Source organism: Amblyomma maculatum, chromosome 2 (assembly GCF_055883805.1).
Source record: "Amblyomma maculatum isolate TAMU_Amacu chromosome 2, ASM5588380v1, whole genome shotgun sequence".
NCBI lineage: Eukaryota > Metazoa > Arthropoda > Arachnida > Ixodida > Ixodidae > Amblyomma > Amblyomma maculatum.
In genome coordinates this window covers 144,074,484-144,090,559 of record NC_139345.1, presented here as the reverse complement: position 1 = coordinate 144,090,559, position 16,076 = coordinate 144,074,484, and the positions used below count along the sequence as shown (strand labels likewise).

The window sequence follows — 16,076 nt, the reverse complement described above, 5'->3', positions numbered from 1 at the left end:
AACGCACTTGCCTAACCCCGAATAAGCATTTCTCTTTGTTTAATGTCACATTTGCCCTTGCTAGGCGTGTGATCACGTTACTTAAACGCTCATCGTGTTGAGCTTTGCTTTCGCCAAACACTAGGACATCGTCCATGAGATTAACGACCCCCGGCAGGCCACCTAGTATCTCAGACATTCTCTTTTGGAAGTACTCCGGAGCGGAGGTAATTCCAAAGGGTAGTCGCGTGAAACAGTATCTACCGAAGGGTGTTAAGAGCGTGGTTAGCTCTTCCGAGTCTTTACTAAGTCGCACCTGGTGGAAGCCTGAGTTGGCATCGAGCTTTGAAAACCATTTCGCTCCCGACAGTGACCCTAGAGCTTGATCCACAGTTGGTAACGTAAATCGCTCTCGAACTACGCATTTGTTCAATTTAGTGAGGTCTACGCAAACTCTCAGGTCGCCTGAGGGTTTCACTACCGGAACTATTCCGGCACACCATTCGGTGGGCCCATCCACTTTCCTGATTATGCCTAACCGCTCCATTTTATCTATTTCGCGCTTCAGGGACTCCCTCAGGGGAATTGGTACCCTGCGTGGAGCGCTTATGGCATGCGGGATAGCGCCAGCTTGTAGCCTGATGGTGTACTGCCCTGGCATCGTACCTAGACCGCGGAACATTTCTGGAAAACGCGTCTCGTACTGCAGGTTTCCCGACTCGACCGCGTCTGCAAATTTCACGATACCTAAGACTTCAAGTGCAGGTAATCCTAGAAGGACGTCGCGTAACGGACTGACAACGTAGCATGTTTGATACACAGTATTCTCTTTCCATGCGATCTCTGCTACGAATTTGCCTAGTACGTTAAGCTTACTGCCTCCTGCACCTAGCAAGATTTCATCGGTTTTTACCAGTCGGGACGGTAATCCCGGAAACGTTGCTGGTAATACTGACACTTCAGCACCTGAGTCAACCTTTGCAAAAATGGGCACAGAATTAATGCGCACCTGCACAAATCGCGCTTTTCTGCATGCATCTATTGATCCCACGAAAGTCTCTCCAGTTTCCTGGTTGACCGCTGAGACGCGTAGCTCTCCAGTTTCCTGGTTGACCGCTGAGACGCGTACCTTTCGTTGAGCGGAAGCCGTTGCTTTCTTCAAGCAGGCCTTTGCGAAATGTCCCTTCTTGCCACAGTGAAGACACTTGGCAGCTCTGGCTGGGCACATTGTCCTGGTGTGGGCGTCGCCACTGCAGAAAGGACACCGCACCTCCGGCGTTCGTTGCCCATGCTGCCGCACCTCCGGCGTTCGTTGCCCATGCAGACGTCCCTTGTGCCTCTGTTGAACCACCGCGTCCACATTGGGGTCTTGGTCACGAATTTCCGATGACTGATGGCTGTGCTGTCCTCGTAGAGTACTTTGCTGCGGTTGGACGCTTTCCTTTAAGCGAGCCTTCGACAGCGCCGAAGCCAGCGTTAGCTGAGAATCCATTTGCAAAGCTTCCGAGAGCTTTGCGTCGCGGAGCCCGACAACCAGTCGTCTCGGATCATTCGTTCTTTTAGTTCACCGTAGTCGCAACGTTCCGCCAAGCCGTGTAGCGCAGTGACGAACTGGTCTACCGACTCTCCTGGCATTTGTACGCGTCTGTGAAAACAGGCGCTTTCGTACACGATGTTCCTCTCTTTTACAAAGTGCCCGTCGAACTTTTTCTTTACGGTTTCATAGTTCTTGGCGTCTTCGTCAGATAGTGAAAACGTCTTGAATATGTCACGAGCTTGCCTCCCCATTGTGTACAACAGCGTTCGTACCTGAGCCTCCCCGGAGCATTCGTTGAGTCCCGTTGCATATCGGAAGTCGTCGAAATGTTCGATCCACGCCGGCCACTCTGACGTGCGGTCAAAGTCCAGCGGTGGCGGTTGCTGCAGTCCATGCAGCCGCATTGAAGGCGTCTTCGACATCGTGGATGTAAGGTGCCTGGCTCAGTGCGAAGATTCTTGACCATCTGACATCATGTCGTAGACGGCCACTTCTGACACCATGTCGTGTTAGCCCAGGCAGGGGGGCGCCGCTGCACCCGCGCCGGAACGCTGCCCGAGAAAGCAGTCTAGACACCGCGCTCCCAGGCGACGAAAATGAACCCCCGTTTATTCTTGCACTCCGCTTTTATACACTTGCGCCACACTTACGCCACAGATACACTTGCGCCACTATCGCAGTCGCAGCTGCCAGCCAAGCCAAGCCAAGCCAAAACAGATGATAACAGCACAAGTTGTACATTCTGCCTTAACCTCACCCACAACCAAGTATATCGTTGCAGCCACGGCACTCCTTGTCTCGCTACTAGTTATGCATAAAATAACCAGGTAGCACCCCGCAATAAACAGTAGTTGAACCATATGCCGTGGCCAGAGTGAATCACTGCATAACCATAAGCTTAACCACAAGCACCACAACCAGCTACACCACCAGATGAACCTAGACGTAGCCATAGCTATTGCTTTCGCAATTACCAGGCTTAACCAAGCTAAGCCAATGCCAATTTTTTTTTTTTTATAGTTACAGATCATTAAGCAAAACAACGAGCCAAATATACGGAATGATCCGCATAATAACGAATAAACAAAACGGGGCTAAAGGAGACCGACGCAATCAGGATAGTCACTGCCTTGGTGATACCACGATTGACGTACAGTCGAGCGCGATTTGAAGGTTATCACGCGAGCACCGACCGGGAACATGAACAGCGCCATGGCCAAGAATTCACTGCCGAGGCGAGGGAGGTATCAAGGCAGTTTCCCTCACTCTTTTTGCTGTTTCTTCAGCAGCTGTCACTCACTGCTGGGACATCACTTCCTTTTTTTTCTTTTGGTTCTGCGAACAGTCATTAATTGTTGTGCGCATTACGTATCCTTCGGTATTATCTGAAACTGGACACTTTATCGCAACAAATGGAAAGCTTAGAATAGAGAGAAAGGGTGGTGAGTTTGTCGCGGGGGTGATGGCTGTTGTACGGAACAGCGAACGAAGGAGTGAAGATTGCGAAATCATGATTTTTCCTGTGCCTGGAGTGCTAGGCTGGTCGACGCTCGCGCGATAACCTTCAAATCGCGCTCGACTGTACAGCTTGCCGTACCACAAACTAAACCAAGAGGTAACCAATCAAACTGACGCCCAAATTGGGAAAGCCTATAAGATCGCGCTAGGACTCCCCCCCCCCCCCCCCCCCCCCCCCCCTAGAACATCGACGCCAAAGCTCATGGAACTAGGAGTATTCAACGCCTATAACGAACACAGTGAAGCGGCCACATTCACTCAGAAAGTTAGGCTAGCATAATCCAAGGTAGGAAGGCACCTACTAACGAGACTTGGCCACCGAGACGCAATACGAGAGATCGAAAATTCGACTGACTTACCACAAAAGATTGGGGAAACGTTCGTGGTCAGCCATACCAAAACACATGAGCCCCCTGCGAGGAGAAAGGCTAGGGAAAGAACTCTAGGCTGAAGCCTGGCAAAGAAATCAAACATGCTTTACTCGGATGCTTCTACGTACAGAGACAGAAAAGCGGCGCTCGTAGGCATCGTTAACAATCGGGGAAAAAATATCCAGCATATCAATTAGGACCACGGATATAGACATGGCGGAGGAAGTGGCAATTGCTTTAGCCATCAAGGAAGCAAACAAAAGCAACAAGAGCTATACAATAGTAATAGGCTCACAGGCCGCATGCAGAAGCCTCCTAAGGGGAAGGATAAGCAGGCAGGCCGGCGCCCTCCTCAGGGAGGCGACAAAACTCAAAAAGCAGAATGTGATATGGGCACGTGGGCACCGAGGAGTGGAGGGAAAACAAAGTCCACGTGATAGTTCGAGGTTACACAAACCGAGTGGGCGACGACAAGGGGGAAACCAACACTACCCCTAACAGCTACGGAGAGTTCACAATGTTTTGGAAGTTAGGATGCCGTAAATATCCGCTTCCCCACAAGACATTCACAAGACATCAGGCAACTACCTGGGAACGGCTACAAACTCATACCCAAATCGCTACATATACAGTAAAATTTGGCCTATGCAATACACTCCAGTATGCGTGTGGTGCGGATAGATAGCCATCCTTTACCACTCCACATGGGGCTGTCGGGCGTGGCCGATAGAGCCCAACATCACAAACCCGAGAGTCGAGCAGTGGGAGGGACTTTTGTCCAGATCTGACCCGCAAGGTCAGCTAGCGCTGGTTGAGCGGGCCCAAGAGGCAAATAACCAATGGGATCCTGTACCTAGGAACACCACCTGCAGTTCAAGACCCCAACCGCTAAACCCGCTCTCATTTTGCGGAATAAAGCTTTATGCTACGACTACTACAAGACACCACCGCCGCTGTTCTACTTCTTAGCGCTAAGCCAGTGCTGTGGACATTGTCTAAAGGCACTCAGGTGCTATCGTCATTATAGTCTACCGGACGACTGTGTGTGAAGACATGTTTATTCTGGAGCCGTAAAGCAAGCCAATCGACTGAAATATGCACTGATGCAAAGTGAAACATACGCTTTTTCCCCTGCTGGCCATACTAGCTAGACTACCGGACGATGACTTTGGGCTGAAATAAATAGAGAGATTTAGCTTACCGTGATCCGCGATCCGCCACCATGACTCTCTACCGCACGTGGGCGATGATTGGTCCCGACGCGATAGGTCTTTGTGCCGACATCCAGTATGTGGTGCCATCTATAGGCGTCAAGGGGGTCTGGGCATGCGCAGTGGAACGCGCGGTGGCGGATCACGGTAGCGAATCGCGGTAAGCTAAAACCCTAATGTTTTTGCCAGAATTTTTATACCGCGGACTTTTGCAGCGCTCATGCCTCCCTAAATACCTCAGAAGTACACCGTCTTTATTGCGCTGTTTGAGCCCTCATCATAGGAAGTACCCTACGTAGAATCTGGGCGAGAAGCACAGTGCCGAGTATATTTTTAACTCAGTTGTACTTTGTGTCCTTGTACTTGTACTTTGTACAACCTTGTACTTTGTGTCCCCCTTTTACCCAGCACAGAGCGCGCAGTGATGCATCATGGGCTATCCCACTACCAACCGTAAAAAAAAAACGCAATAGATTTGCTAAACTTAGTTGCATCGTCCTGTTCTCTCTCTCTCTCTCTCTCTCTCTCTCTCTCTCTCTCTCTCTCTCTCTCTCTCTCTCTCTCTCTCTCTCTCTCTCTCTCTCTCTCTCTCACGCTTGTTGAAAGGTTGGTTCCCACAAGGTTTCCTCTATAAGCACGCTTTCTATAATAAGTTCTCTCCAGAGTTTACTTCGAGCTGCAAAAAACACGTCTGTCCCTTTTTTTTTCATGCGTATGTGCAGAATCACGAGCTGCAGCGCACGTGGAGTCGAGTGCAGCTTGCGCAGTCTGCCGATCTACGGTTTCATGCGTGAGCTCTGCAACTCAGACCAAGTCTACTTTGAAACCGGATCAGTGCTTCTACGTTGGCGCCACCTATGCAACCTCGACTTGAACAAGGAACGTACAGATATTGGATACAACGGATGCCGAGCGTCGTGTTTGCGGTTGTCCAACCGGCCCGCTTGTTTGGCTGAATTGATGAGGTAATCTGTTTTACGTGTAGATGTTTTTAGATGAGCTGCACAAAAAATGAAAACGACTGAAGAGTACTAACAGATCTCACGGAAGAAACACAGCGCATGGGAGTTTTTCCTTCTTAACTTGCGTTGCTCCACTTAGCGCTGTTCAGTCGTTTCCATCAATATGTCTGTCTGACCACAGCTCCCTTCTTTGCCTTCTCAAGTGCGGGGTCGAATACATCAGTATTGCTGTGAGCCGATTTCTTAGACGCTGTCTGAACTCGATCAGTACAACAGCCTTTCTTCTACATGCAGGTCGATACTAATTAACTACTAGACGTGCCACATGTCTCGAACCAGGCGCCCCGTAGAACTGCTAAAAGATATCTGTACATTGTAAAAACAACGTGTGACTTGCTAAGTGGTCGGCACAAATATATTCGGCGCTCATCTGCTCATTCTTTCTTCCTGCTACGATTAGGCTTATTAATGAACTTTCTAACCGCATACTGCATATAGGACCTTGTACAAGGTTATTGCCCTTGGCACCTTTTGTAAATGATAAGTTCGATGTTCACGTTCTGGCAGCTGAGAATATACTGTCGCCTAGCATTGAGGCCAGGTCCATATGCAGGCGGACACTAAAAACAAGAAGGCTTACGACATGCAGTTTGAAAGCGACTAGTTTGTGGGCGAACCTGATCCAACGGAGGAGGAGAAAGATGTGGCTACTAGGAAAGCAAAGAAACACGACAGCGGCGTTATCATGGTCCATGCATGACTCGTAGTGAGGGAGAAGGAAATCAATCGGGAGGAGAGGAGCGGTTTACCGTCGGATCTTTGGCCAGGAGGAACATGAAAGCTTCGCTTGTTTTTAATTTCTGGTACAGCGAAACAGACGCATCATTTACCACACTTTAGCGAATAGGTTTGTTTTAACGCACTGCTATATTTAAGGATATTCAACGCCAGAAGATACATTTAATTGCTCAGACATATTCATCTGGTATCGTCAAAATATTCTAGAAAAGCAAGAGGGAGCGTTGTGCCAGTATTTTCCAATATCTAGTTGTGTGCAATGGTACACACTATAAGGCTCCTTCCATTGTCCTCTCTCACAGATGTGATGAACGGTTACACCATCCTCGTTCTCTTAGATTTCAACTCTACAATCCAGCTCTGAGTTTTCTCAGGTGAGCTTTTTATTTCTCTTAACACAACGGCGTTATGCGTCACGTGACTTCTTCTACAATAGGCCCATGTTTGTGCAACAAGATCTGGATTGCCTCTGATTAAGTTTTTCAATACAGCCTGTCTCGTTTATTTTGAGACAAGACTCAAATAGCAATTGTGTCATTCACTGTATGGTATGCAGGGTCCAATAATATCACAGGGTTTTATAGTTACGAGAACGTCAATGAATAGTTTGTTACATTTGGCTGGGTTAAAGGGAACCCCAGGTTTTCTAATGGGCAGTATTGCTGTTTTTTGTTTTTAATATGTGTAGTGGAAAGTTGTCATTTCACTTGTTCAGGGCACAACGTGCAAATGTTTTCATAGAGAGCACTGAGAATCCTGTCTGATTTTCAGCTCCGTAACGGTTCTTCCAGCGTGTGCTTGCAAGAGCGTTGAATTCTGCGTGTCTGTCTCCGTGTGTCAGCTCACAGACTCGGACACAGCGCTTCCAAAAAGAATTGCGCAGGTGAGATGAGATTTTGTACTTTATTCTCCTGCTTGGGGAAATGCTTTATATTGTGAGGAAATACATTGCTGTTTATTTGAGGCATTACTCTTTTGCATCTATTCACGGAGAAGGAGTGTCTGCGAGAACTCTCCTTGGCACTGGAGCCAAGGCTGCTGAGCGTAAACACGCTTATTCTTCCTACGCAGGGGATAAGACTCGGGTTGTGTAGGCTTCTCTTAAAACGTGGATAACTCTCTTTACTGAGTTCATACCCCGGATATAGTTGTCAATTTTTCAACAACGCTCCCAGAGTCTAGTTTCGCCAAGCTTCCACAGCTTGCAGCAGCTGATCGAGTGACGGGACTAAAAACCGCACTACGAGCAGCGTTCGATGCTGGCGGCGGCGTCCCTGTACATGTACAGTCAGTCACTTTTTTTTAAACATATCGTGCGGGTGCCGAGTACTCGGCGCTGCTGCGCCGGAAGATGAAGGGGAGGAGAAAGCATACGAGAGTAAGGGCACAGTTAGCGCCATCGGCTAGGCTGCTCGGATTGGTGTGAGTCTACCCTTACCCATTATCGGGTGAGAGAGAGAGAGAGAAAGCTTTATTTGTCAGCGATGATTTAGATGTTTTTCGCCTTGGGACTGCATTCAGCTGCTCCAGGTGGCCTGCAGTCCAAGTCTGTCAGCGACCTCTTGCGCTCTTGCCGAGGCCCGGGACTGGACGTCTGGGTCCCGGCTCGCGAGAACAGCTTCCCAGTGTTCCAGCGAGGGAGATGGTACTAGATCTGCCGGAGGCGGATCCTCCGCGCAGTCCCAGATTATATGGTCTAAGGGGGCAGGCTCGCTGCACAGTTGACAGTATGGATTTACTATGTCGGGAAAGATCTTGGCATAAGTCCAAGGGTTTGGCTGCGACCGCGTTTGCAGCCGCCGCCATGTGGTAGCCTGTGCTCGGCTGAGCGAAGCGTGCGGAGGAGGTAGGCTGGCCCTGAGCTCCTTGTAATAAGTGGTAATGGCCTGGTACGTATACAGTGACTCAACCCGTCAGGCACCCGCGTCCGAGATCCCCTCACCAGCTCAGCTGACAAAACCTCGAGCATATTGGTGAGCGGCCTCGTTCCCCGGGAAGCCCGAGTGAGTCGGGACCCACACGAGATCCAGTACGCTCCTATCTTTTGGCAACACACTTAGAAGTTTGAATGCAGTGGCGGAGATACGACCCTTCGCGAAGTTGAGAAGGGCCGTTTTCGAATCACTGAGAATGGTGCTGGTTCCGTTTTGAACACTTCCTAGGGCTGTTGCGGCCTCTTCTGCCTTTTCTACTCGGTCTGTGACCACCGTAGCTGCTACCTTGCGCGAGATGCTCACCGCGCTCACAGCGAATGCCTCTTTTCCTGTAATGTTGTATTCTGCCGCATCAACATACACGGCACTATCATCCCCTTGATACCTTTTGCCTAACGTCTTCGCCCTGGCCCTCCTCCGACTTTCGTGGCGATCCGCTTGCATGTTCTTGGAGAGCGGCTTGACCCGAATGCGTTCACGCATCTTTACCGACAAGATCACCTGGCTTGAAAGGTCCTTGTCCCTTATACCTAAGCCTCTCAGGATAGACAGCGGGTAATTTGCATCCGAGTCCCAGGAAGTTGTGCCCAACTAGCTTTTATCCTCTGCGTCCATTGCAGGTGGTATATCCTAAGAGCAAACATTTGCCATAAACATCGAGCGTGCCCAATTGGATTGGTAAAACGTTTATTCGGGGCCTGCAGTAGAACACGCGCGTGCTCCAGACGGGGCCTACGTCGTCCTCTGGGCACCGGGCGCGCGGCCTGGGTCCCCGCTCGCCGTGGCCGGCTCGCTGGTTGCCTGCCGGGCCAGCGCCTTGATGACCTGCTGGACGGCCCAGAGTTGTTCCTCTTGATTGTCGCTCCCCGCGGCTGCTTCCAGTCGCGGCGGGATCCTCCCAGACTTGACTTCTTCCTGGTACTTCGTACAATTCCACAGCATGTGTGCGAAGCCGGCCGTCTCCGTTCGGCAGGCTCTGCATTTGTCTGTCGGGTGCGTCTCGGGATACATTCTATGCATCAGCGACGGGCTGGGAAGTGAGCCCGTCTGTAGCTGTCTGAATAAAACGGCTTGCTCTTGACTGAGCCCCGAGCAAGGGCGTGCCTAAGAAACTATTTCGAACTGATGCAAAAAAAAAAAAAAGCTATTCGTTGAAGACGCTTGATATCGGTTAGTGAAAGAAACAACCTCTAGGAGCTACCCGCAACATCACCGGTGCCTATGCGTCGGGCAGGGAACCTTACGCATTTGTACCAAAGTAACAATTGCGAAGCAGATTGAACATGAAACAGATGTTCTCACGAATCGGTGATCGAATATGTTCCGCGGGGTTGACTCACAGGAATCACAGAACAGCTAAGCAGACGACGCTCGTTTCTGCTGGATGACGGATGCGAATTCTCATTATATCTCCCGACTTCCGGTCTGCTTCAATTCGGTGCTGCTTCACCTGGAAATCGACACTCGCGCAATACTTTAAATACAGTGGCCGACTGCACCTATGGTTTCAACGCTGAATTGTCGCCTAATGAGGGCAGGTATTTAGCAGTTGAATTGCCTCGTAGCCCTCGGATACTCTGTAACCGTTTGAAGAATAGGTAAATGCGACAAAACCTTTACGATGTGTCCTGTAGTTTTTCGGTTGTCCTGAATCTCTTGTACCACCCTTGCTCTTTTGCAGTCTACCAGGCAGCAGGCCATAACGTGAACGATACCTTTGCAAGCACGAAATGCAGGCTGCGTTCTGCATTGGTCTTATTCGGAAGAAGTATGGTCGGTCTTGGCGGTTATTGGCAACGAAAAGCCGGATGTAGAACATAGTTTGATACATCGATGATCGGCTCAGCGGTTGGGCATCACGATCACCAGAGCGGCACATTGAGCCCCGTGGGCCGACCTTGGGACTCTCGCATTCTAATGGACGCAATTTACATATACGAGCAACCCCAAGAGCTTTGAATTCGTTTATGGCGGGCCTTCTAGTCGCACATCTCTCGCATTGCTCTCTGTAATATAACAATGCAGTAGCCTCAATTCCAAATTTGTTCTCTTCCAGTTATGCCTGCTTGCAGTGCTTTTCTTCAGGCTGCGGTCTTTGGTTTGGAGAAGCCTTAAACAAAAATGGTCGCACTTTCTTCAGTTCTGGAACATCTATGAGGTATGTGCAGTTTCAAACTCTGTCACTGTTACCGTTTTTCGCTGGAACTCATTTCTTCAAGAAAACATTAATACTATTCTTTTAGAAGAAATGTTTTATGATCTATAATTATGCATTAAATCTAGACAGTTCCCACCCACGTTCTGGAGCGTGTTTTTGCCAGCAAGGTGGTCGCAAGTAATTACATCTGGCACCAGAGAAACGCTGTAACTCAGACAACCACACAGAGGCAAGGCAAACATTGGCTAGAGTTGAACTAAAAGGGGTCAAAGTCTCTGCAATCAGAGTATTCAGTTGGAATTTTTTTTTTGCCTGTTTGATGGTTTACTCATGAATGTAATGCTGCAGAATTCATGGATGCTGAAATATGCAGAAAGCAGTTTGGGTTTGTACATACATGTGATCACGCAGTGCTTCGTTGCGTTTTAAGCTGTTTGGGTTTTCAAAGAAAAGCTCAGCAGAATTAGAATGCCTGCGAGGATTATTGATTTGTATGTACCTTTTGGGGCAGCAGGAATCTTCCACGAAATTGTGGCAATGAAAGAGGTTATCACTAAAGTGCACTTGGCCAACTTGCGTGTAGTTTTTATCATGTCCTTGGATGATGTTCAGTAAGCAGAATTGGGCAAATAACTTGTGTAGCTGCAAATGTGATGATAATATGCACCTGTGAGGTGCGTAATCTTGATGGAATTGCAGCTTTGGGAGACCAGGAATGAATTGATTAGTTGTATCACCACTGACTTTGAGCCAAACTGAGGCACAGTGATATGCACTATAGTTCCCTGGAGTCGTGCTGCTCTGTTTTTCTGAAGTAAAAGAAATAGAAAGCAATAAATGTAGTACAGCCTAGTACTTGCAATCCCATGCTGGCAGTCAATATCAATGCATTTAATGTGACTGCATGCATTAAATGTGAATGCATTTGGCCATGGTATGACATAGCCTATTTGCTGCGGGTTCATGATGGATATCTCATGACGTTTAGTTTATCAAGACAGTCTCATATGCTCCGTGGTAATTGTGCTCTATTATCTTTAATATTTGCTTCACCGAAGTATTTTTGTTCTATGTTTACAGATTGCTACTGTTATATGGGGGTTTTGCTACTGGATTTGCTGTCTGCTCCGAGCGAAGCAGCATCACTACACCTCAACGTCTATACATGAAGAAGCAGATGTCGGTGCAGCTGCTGAGACGTTATCAAGCATAGAAATGGTGAGTGGACTTTGCTTCCGTGGAACGATTGCATCAACAAGCTCATTATCTAACGTCTTCCAGATGAAAAAAAGAGTCTTGCTTTTGCATTTTCACTTTATCTGTTGAAACGAATCCTAGTCATCTTTCAAGTGTTTTGTGCAGTTGTCATGACCTGCATTGATGTGTAGTAACACATACGTTTACAGTGCACACAGAGAATCCTGTGCCTATAGTTTCTTTGTGTGGTATGCTTACAAAACATTAATGGAGTTACTGTTAGTACAAACGTGTCATTGTTTTGCTTTGATGTCAACTTTCCACACTAAGTGATGCAAATAAAAATATAGACTGTTGAGAGCACGTTTTTCAGGCACGATCACCACGTCATAGATGTAGAAGCCCATTGCAATCTTCTCCATAAAACAGCTGTAGTAGCTAATTTTATGCACTGTCCTCAGCAGGGAAGATATTTAGGTAATGATTGCAGAGGATAATCACAAAATTTAGTCATCTCTCCCATCCCCATACCAGTACTTGATAAATTTCTCACTACAGGGCAGTTCTCAAAGCCTCTTTCATTCTCTCTTGGTAAACAGCATTCCTATATCTTCTGTATACGTACTGCACCTCTGACGTTACCCACTTATAGTCTGGTATTTTTAAATTGTTTTGTTTGCCCGTCGGGATGCAGCATTACTTATGCCGTGTGGTTCTGGGCACACTTCCAAATAATCCTAGAAATAATGACTTTGAAACAGAGACAGAAAAAAGTTTTTCAAGAAAAAGTTTTGGTCGCGTCGGATGTAATGTACTGCAAACCTATCCTAATTACTCAAATAATTAGTAAAAACGCAATAATTAGTTTTTAAATTTAGCAGTTTGATTGTTCATGCTACTGCGGAGTCGGAAGCCATGACCATTGCAATGCCGTATCAGATTTGAAAACAAGGCAGCGTCAAGTTCTAAAGCCTTGCAGAGCGACAAATGCCGGCGCATTTTTCCGCACAAGAGCGAAATTGAGCGCATCAGACGCGCTGGGAACTTGGTAGAAGCGCAACAACCGCTGACGACATTTGGCAAAGAGATTGGTGCCCAATTCCAACGACATTAGTGTTGGGCTACGTTAGGGACAGACTTCTTCTTCGCCGTGCGTTGAAGGAAAAAAACGTCTGTTCTTACCAACTACGTAGTCGCTATTTTATTATGCTTGTTAGTTAACAGTAGAGCAGAGGGTTCGAATTGAGCGCCATAGTCGCTGCAACACGCCATCAGGCAGATGCCGTTTCCCACGCGGGAAATGCGCTTGAATACAGTTTTGTGCAAAAATCGCGCCCCATTTTACTTGCGCTTCGAGGCTGCCAAAAACAAGTTTTGTTTGCTTTTGCGCTTTCAAATGATTATTGCAATTGTCTCATCTTAGGCTTCGAACTGCGCATTGGCACTGACAACCCCACTGTTTTAATAAAAAATATCAGCGATATTTGACTAATTTGCTCTTAATTAGAAGAATGTATGCAGTAAATTTCTTTCATCGTGCTTGAGTTCATTGTGCTGAAAGTGTGTTTATTATTTTAAAATTCCCGGTTTTAAGGAACGATGGAATGCTTTTGCTGAAACACTCAGTATGCAATGTCTGTGCGCCCCATAAGCCCGGTTATAAGTAGTTATCGTCTGTTTGCTTTGTCGCTGCCTGTGCGCAGAAGCGAAGGCTGGTGAAGGGCAGGTAGTGACGCGTTAGAGGTGCGGGATCGATAGGCCGAAACTGTCTCATCTCGATGGCACTGAAAAGGAGGAAACACTGTTTAGATGGATAGTTGCCTAGGTGTGCATTTTGGGAGCAAAATGCGAAAAATATATAGTGCAAGAGAGTGCCACTTTATCACCTCGCTATTCGTGCAAAAATGATGCAATGTCCCGCCTTTATTCACATCTTAAATTATGCAGGCTTGCCAGCGTCTACTTGGAGGTTTGCTGTTCTTGGCGGTGATGGGAATCGTGCGCGGTCTTTATGCATCCAGGAATCGACTCGTTTTCCCCATTTTGTTCAAGTTCCGGATGTGTCGCAAACAGCTTTTCTACCTTACTGTGAGTGAATTTTAATGTTCGTTGCTGTTCACCTAACATTGTCTATTTTTGTTTCTTTGTCAGGATTTTTTTGCTTTGGCCATGGAAGCCTACGGACAGTATTTACCTTCAAATGGAGTGTGCATGATCGCAGAAGCCGACGCGCTGGAGACAAAAAGTAGGCTTAGCGCCTGTGTAAATAAATATAAAAGAAAGAACTGAAGGAAATTATCTTATTTCACAGTGTGCCTATTCATGAATTTCCTTACACACCCTCTATTGTTTTTCTGCAAGGTAAACCCTAATTCATAACAATTTTTTTAATATAATGACTGCGAAATGACTACTGCATGATTAGGCCAAGTGTGTATTCGGGCTGGTTTAACACTTTGGTTTCGGGTCACTAAAGAATATAGTCGTAATTTACCAAGACCGCTCGACGTAGATATAAAGCCCACCTTTGACAAACCCATATACGTGGCTTCGGACTAGTGTCTCTGACTCGGGATCTAGGGGTCCTGGTGGCTCTATTTCTATCTCAAACATTCTGCCCAGGTTGACAGCTCCTGTTAACGGCTTCAGACAGACATAGATGAAATCATTAAATGCAGCCTCTCCCGGTGATTCGACTCCATCTATAAAGTGCTACGAAGGTTGACAACGGCTTGAGACAGAGAAATATACTTCGAGGAAATATCCCGAGGAAATAGACTCTAGTATGCAGTCTCTGTAGGAAAAGTACCTGCTGTAGACAGTTTTCGTCTCAAGGTGCATAACCAACATGCCCAAGCTGCTATTCTAGTTTTCGTCTGTTGTTCTTGGCATATGTCACTAAAATTTTCTCACAGTGCTGTGTTTGCAAATGCAAGATTAGTTTCACGATGCGGTATCACGCAGCTCTGAAGACAAACGTCACGGTAAAAGCCAGCCATATTGTTGATTAGCAGTCGCATCGAGATAAAAGCGGCAGCTGTTGGTTCAGCCGATTGAGAGCGTTGAATGTTTTCTCGCGTGATGATCTATGGTTGGAGAACAGCGACAGCGAATGGCAGATGGAGTAATAATGGAAGCTAAGTATTTTTCAAGTAATTTCGCTAAATTAGTATGCTGCCCTGCGGTCTGATCCCATGGCTTTACGGCACTGCGCCTTCACTTCATCTCATGCTTTGCCTTCAGCTCTTCTGGATCGTGTACATCGTGTCCACTTCCTGGTTAGTCAGGCCCGACAAACCTGGCAAGCACGGGCTGCTGCACACAGCGGCGGCGGCGATCGGCCATCTCACTGTCCTTCCTGGAGTCTCCTCGGCCCTCCGCTTTGAGTCTGACTCTACCGGATGTGTCGTCGAGCTGCTAGAGATGTTCGCGATCTTGTCGGGTGCCTTCCTGACTTTCGCTTTGGTGAGTGACGGGTTTTGCGGTGCATGCGCTTTCCATTCCTTGATGTTGGAACAGTCCCTATGTTCCAACATCAAGTAATGGATGAGCCCGCAAACGCTTTCAGCTGCAAGTACACTAATTCACCTGGCAATGCACCCAACATAGAGAAGCTAGACCAATACAGCGACGAGCGGGAACAACATGGCTTCAACGACATAAATGGCGACATTCGAGCGGAGCACTCTATAGTCAGTCCAGGTGCAATCAAATGAATGCGCCAAGTAATGCATCAGCATTGAATGCAAAGCCAGGAGCTTGGACGGTGGCACTCAAACAATGTGAAGCGTAACATGATGCGCGCCGTCAGGCAATATGCGTACTGCATGCCAAACCCGCAGATCCGGCAGCGTGGATGGTAGGAATGAAATAACATGAAGCGAAGCTTCCGCAGTAGAGGAGGATCACGTCAAACGTCATTTATAGCTAGGAAAAATTGTATTTCATTACCTTGCTTACTAAATCTACACGACTGAATATTTAGAAAGACCACCATTACTTCGCGAAGGCCTGGATGCAGGGCAACTGACGTGGGCAATAGTTAAACGTCGTCAACGTTAGAGGAACGCTTTCCGCCAAAACACTATTGCACGAAACCAAAACGGAGCTCGTTTGTTGCCGGGAAATGCGTCAGCGTCTGCCGCAGATGGTGGTGGTAAAAACATTAATTTCTAACATACAGGGTAGGCGTCAACCTACCCGCCTACACGACAGCCTGGAGCCCTTGGACCCGGGCGGCGTGTTCGGCCAGTCGGATTACACCTAGCTGAGTCTCAGGGTGTGAGCTCAATAGTAGCCTCCCAAAATTCTTCCGTTTTTGTCTGTTCATTTATAATTTTTATTTCTGGACACGTCCCTAATATACGTACCAGATCCGCCTTATCCTGACATAGTTTGCACCTATCTGAGA

At 47.6% G+C, this 16,076-nt stretch overlaps 1 protein-coding gene across 1 annotated transcript in view; it reads left to right on the top strand.

Annotated features, from left to right (window-relative positions):
• The window catches only part of LOC146200112 (uncharacterized), a 479,695-nt gene that overhangs the window by 447,990 nt on the left and 15,629 nt on the right, over positions 1-16,076 (top strand). Inside the window, exons 42-48 of the mRNA XM_084592273.1 lie at positions 5,339-5,581; positions 6,679-6,750; positions 7,148-7,259; positions 10,367-10,468; positions 11,549-11,686; positions 13,613-13,753; positions 14,909-15,130. Of these exons, the coding sequence (XP_084448399.1) occupies positions 5,339-5,581; positions 6,679-6,750; positions 7,148-7,259; positions 10,367-10,468; positions 11,549-11,686; positions 13,613-13,753; positions 14,909-15,130 (1,030 nt within the window). The remainder of the gene's footprint in view (positions 1-5,338; positions 5,582-6,678; positions 6,751-7,147; positions 7,260-10,366; positions 10,469-11,548; positions 11,687-13,612; positions 13,754-14,908; positions 15,131-16,076) is intronic.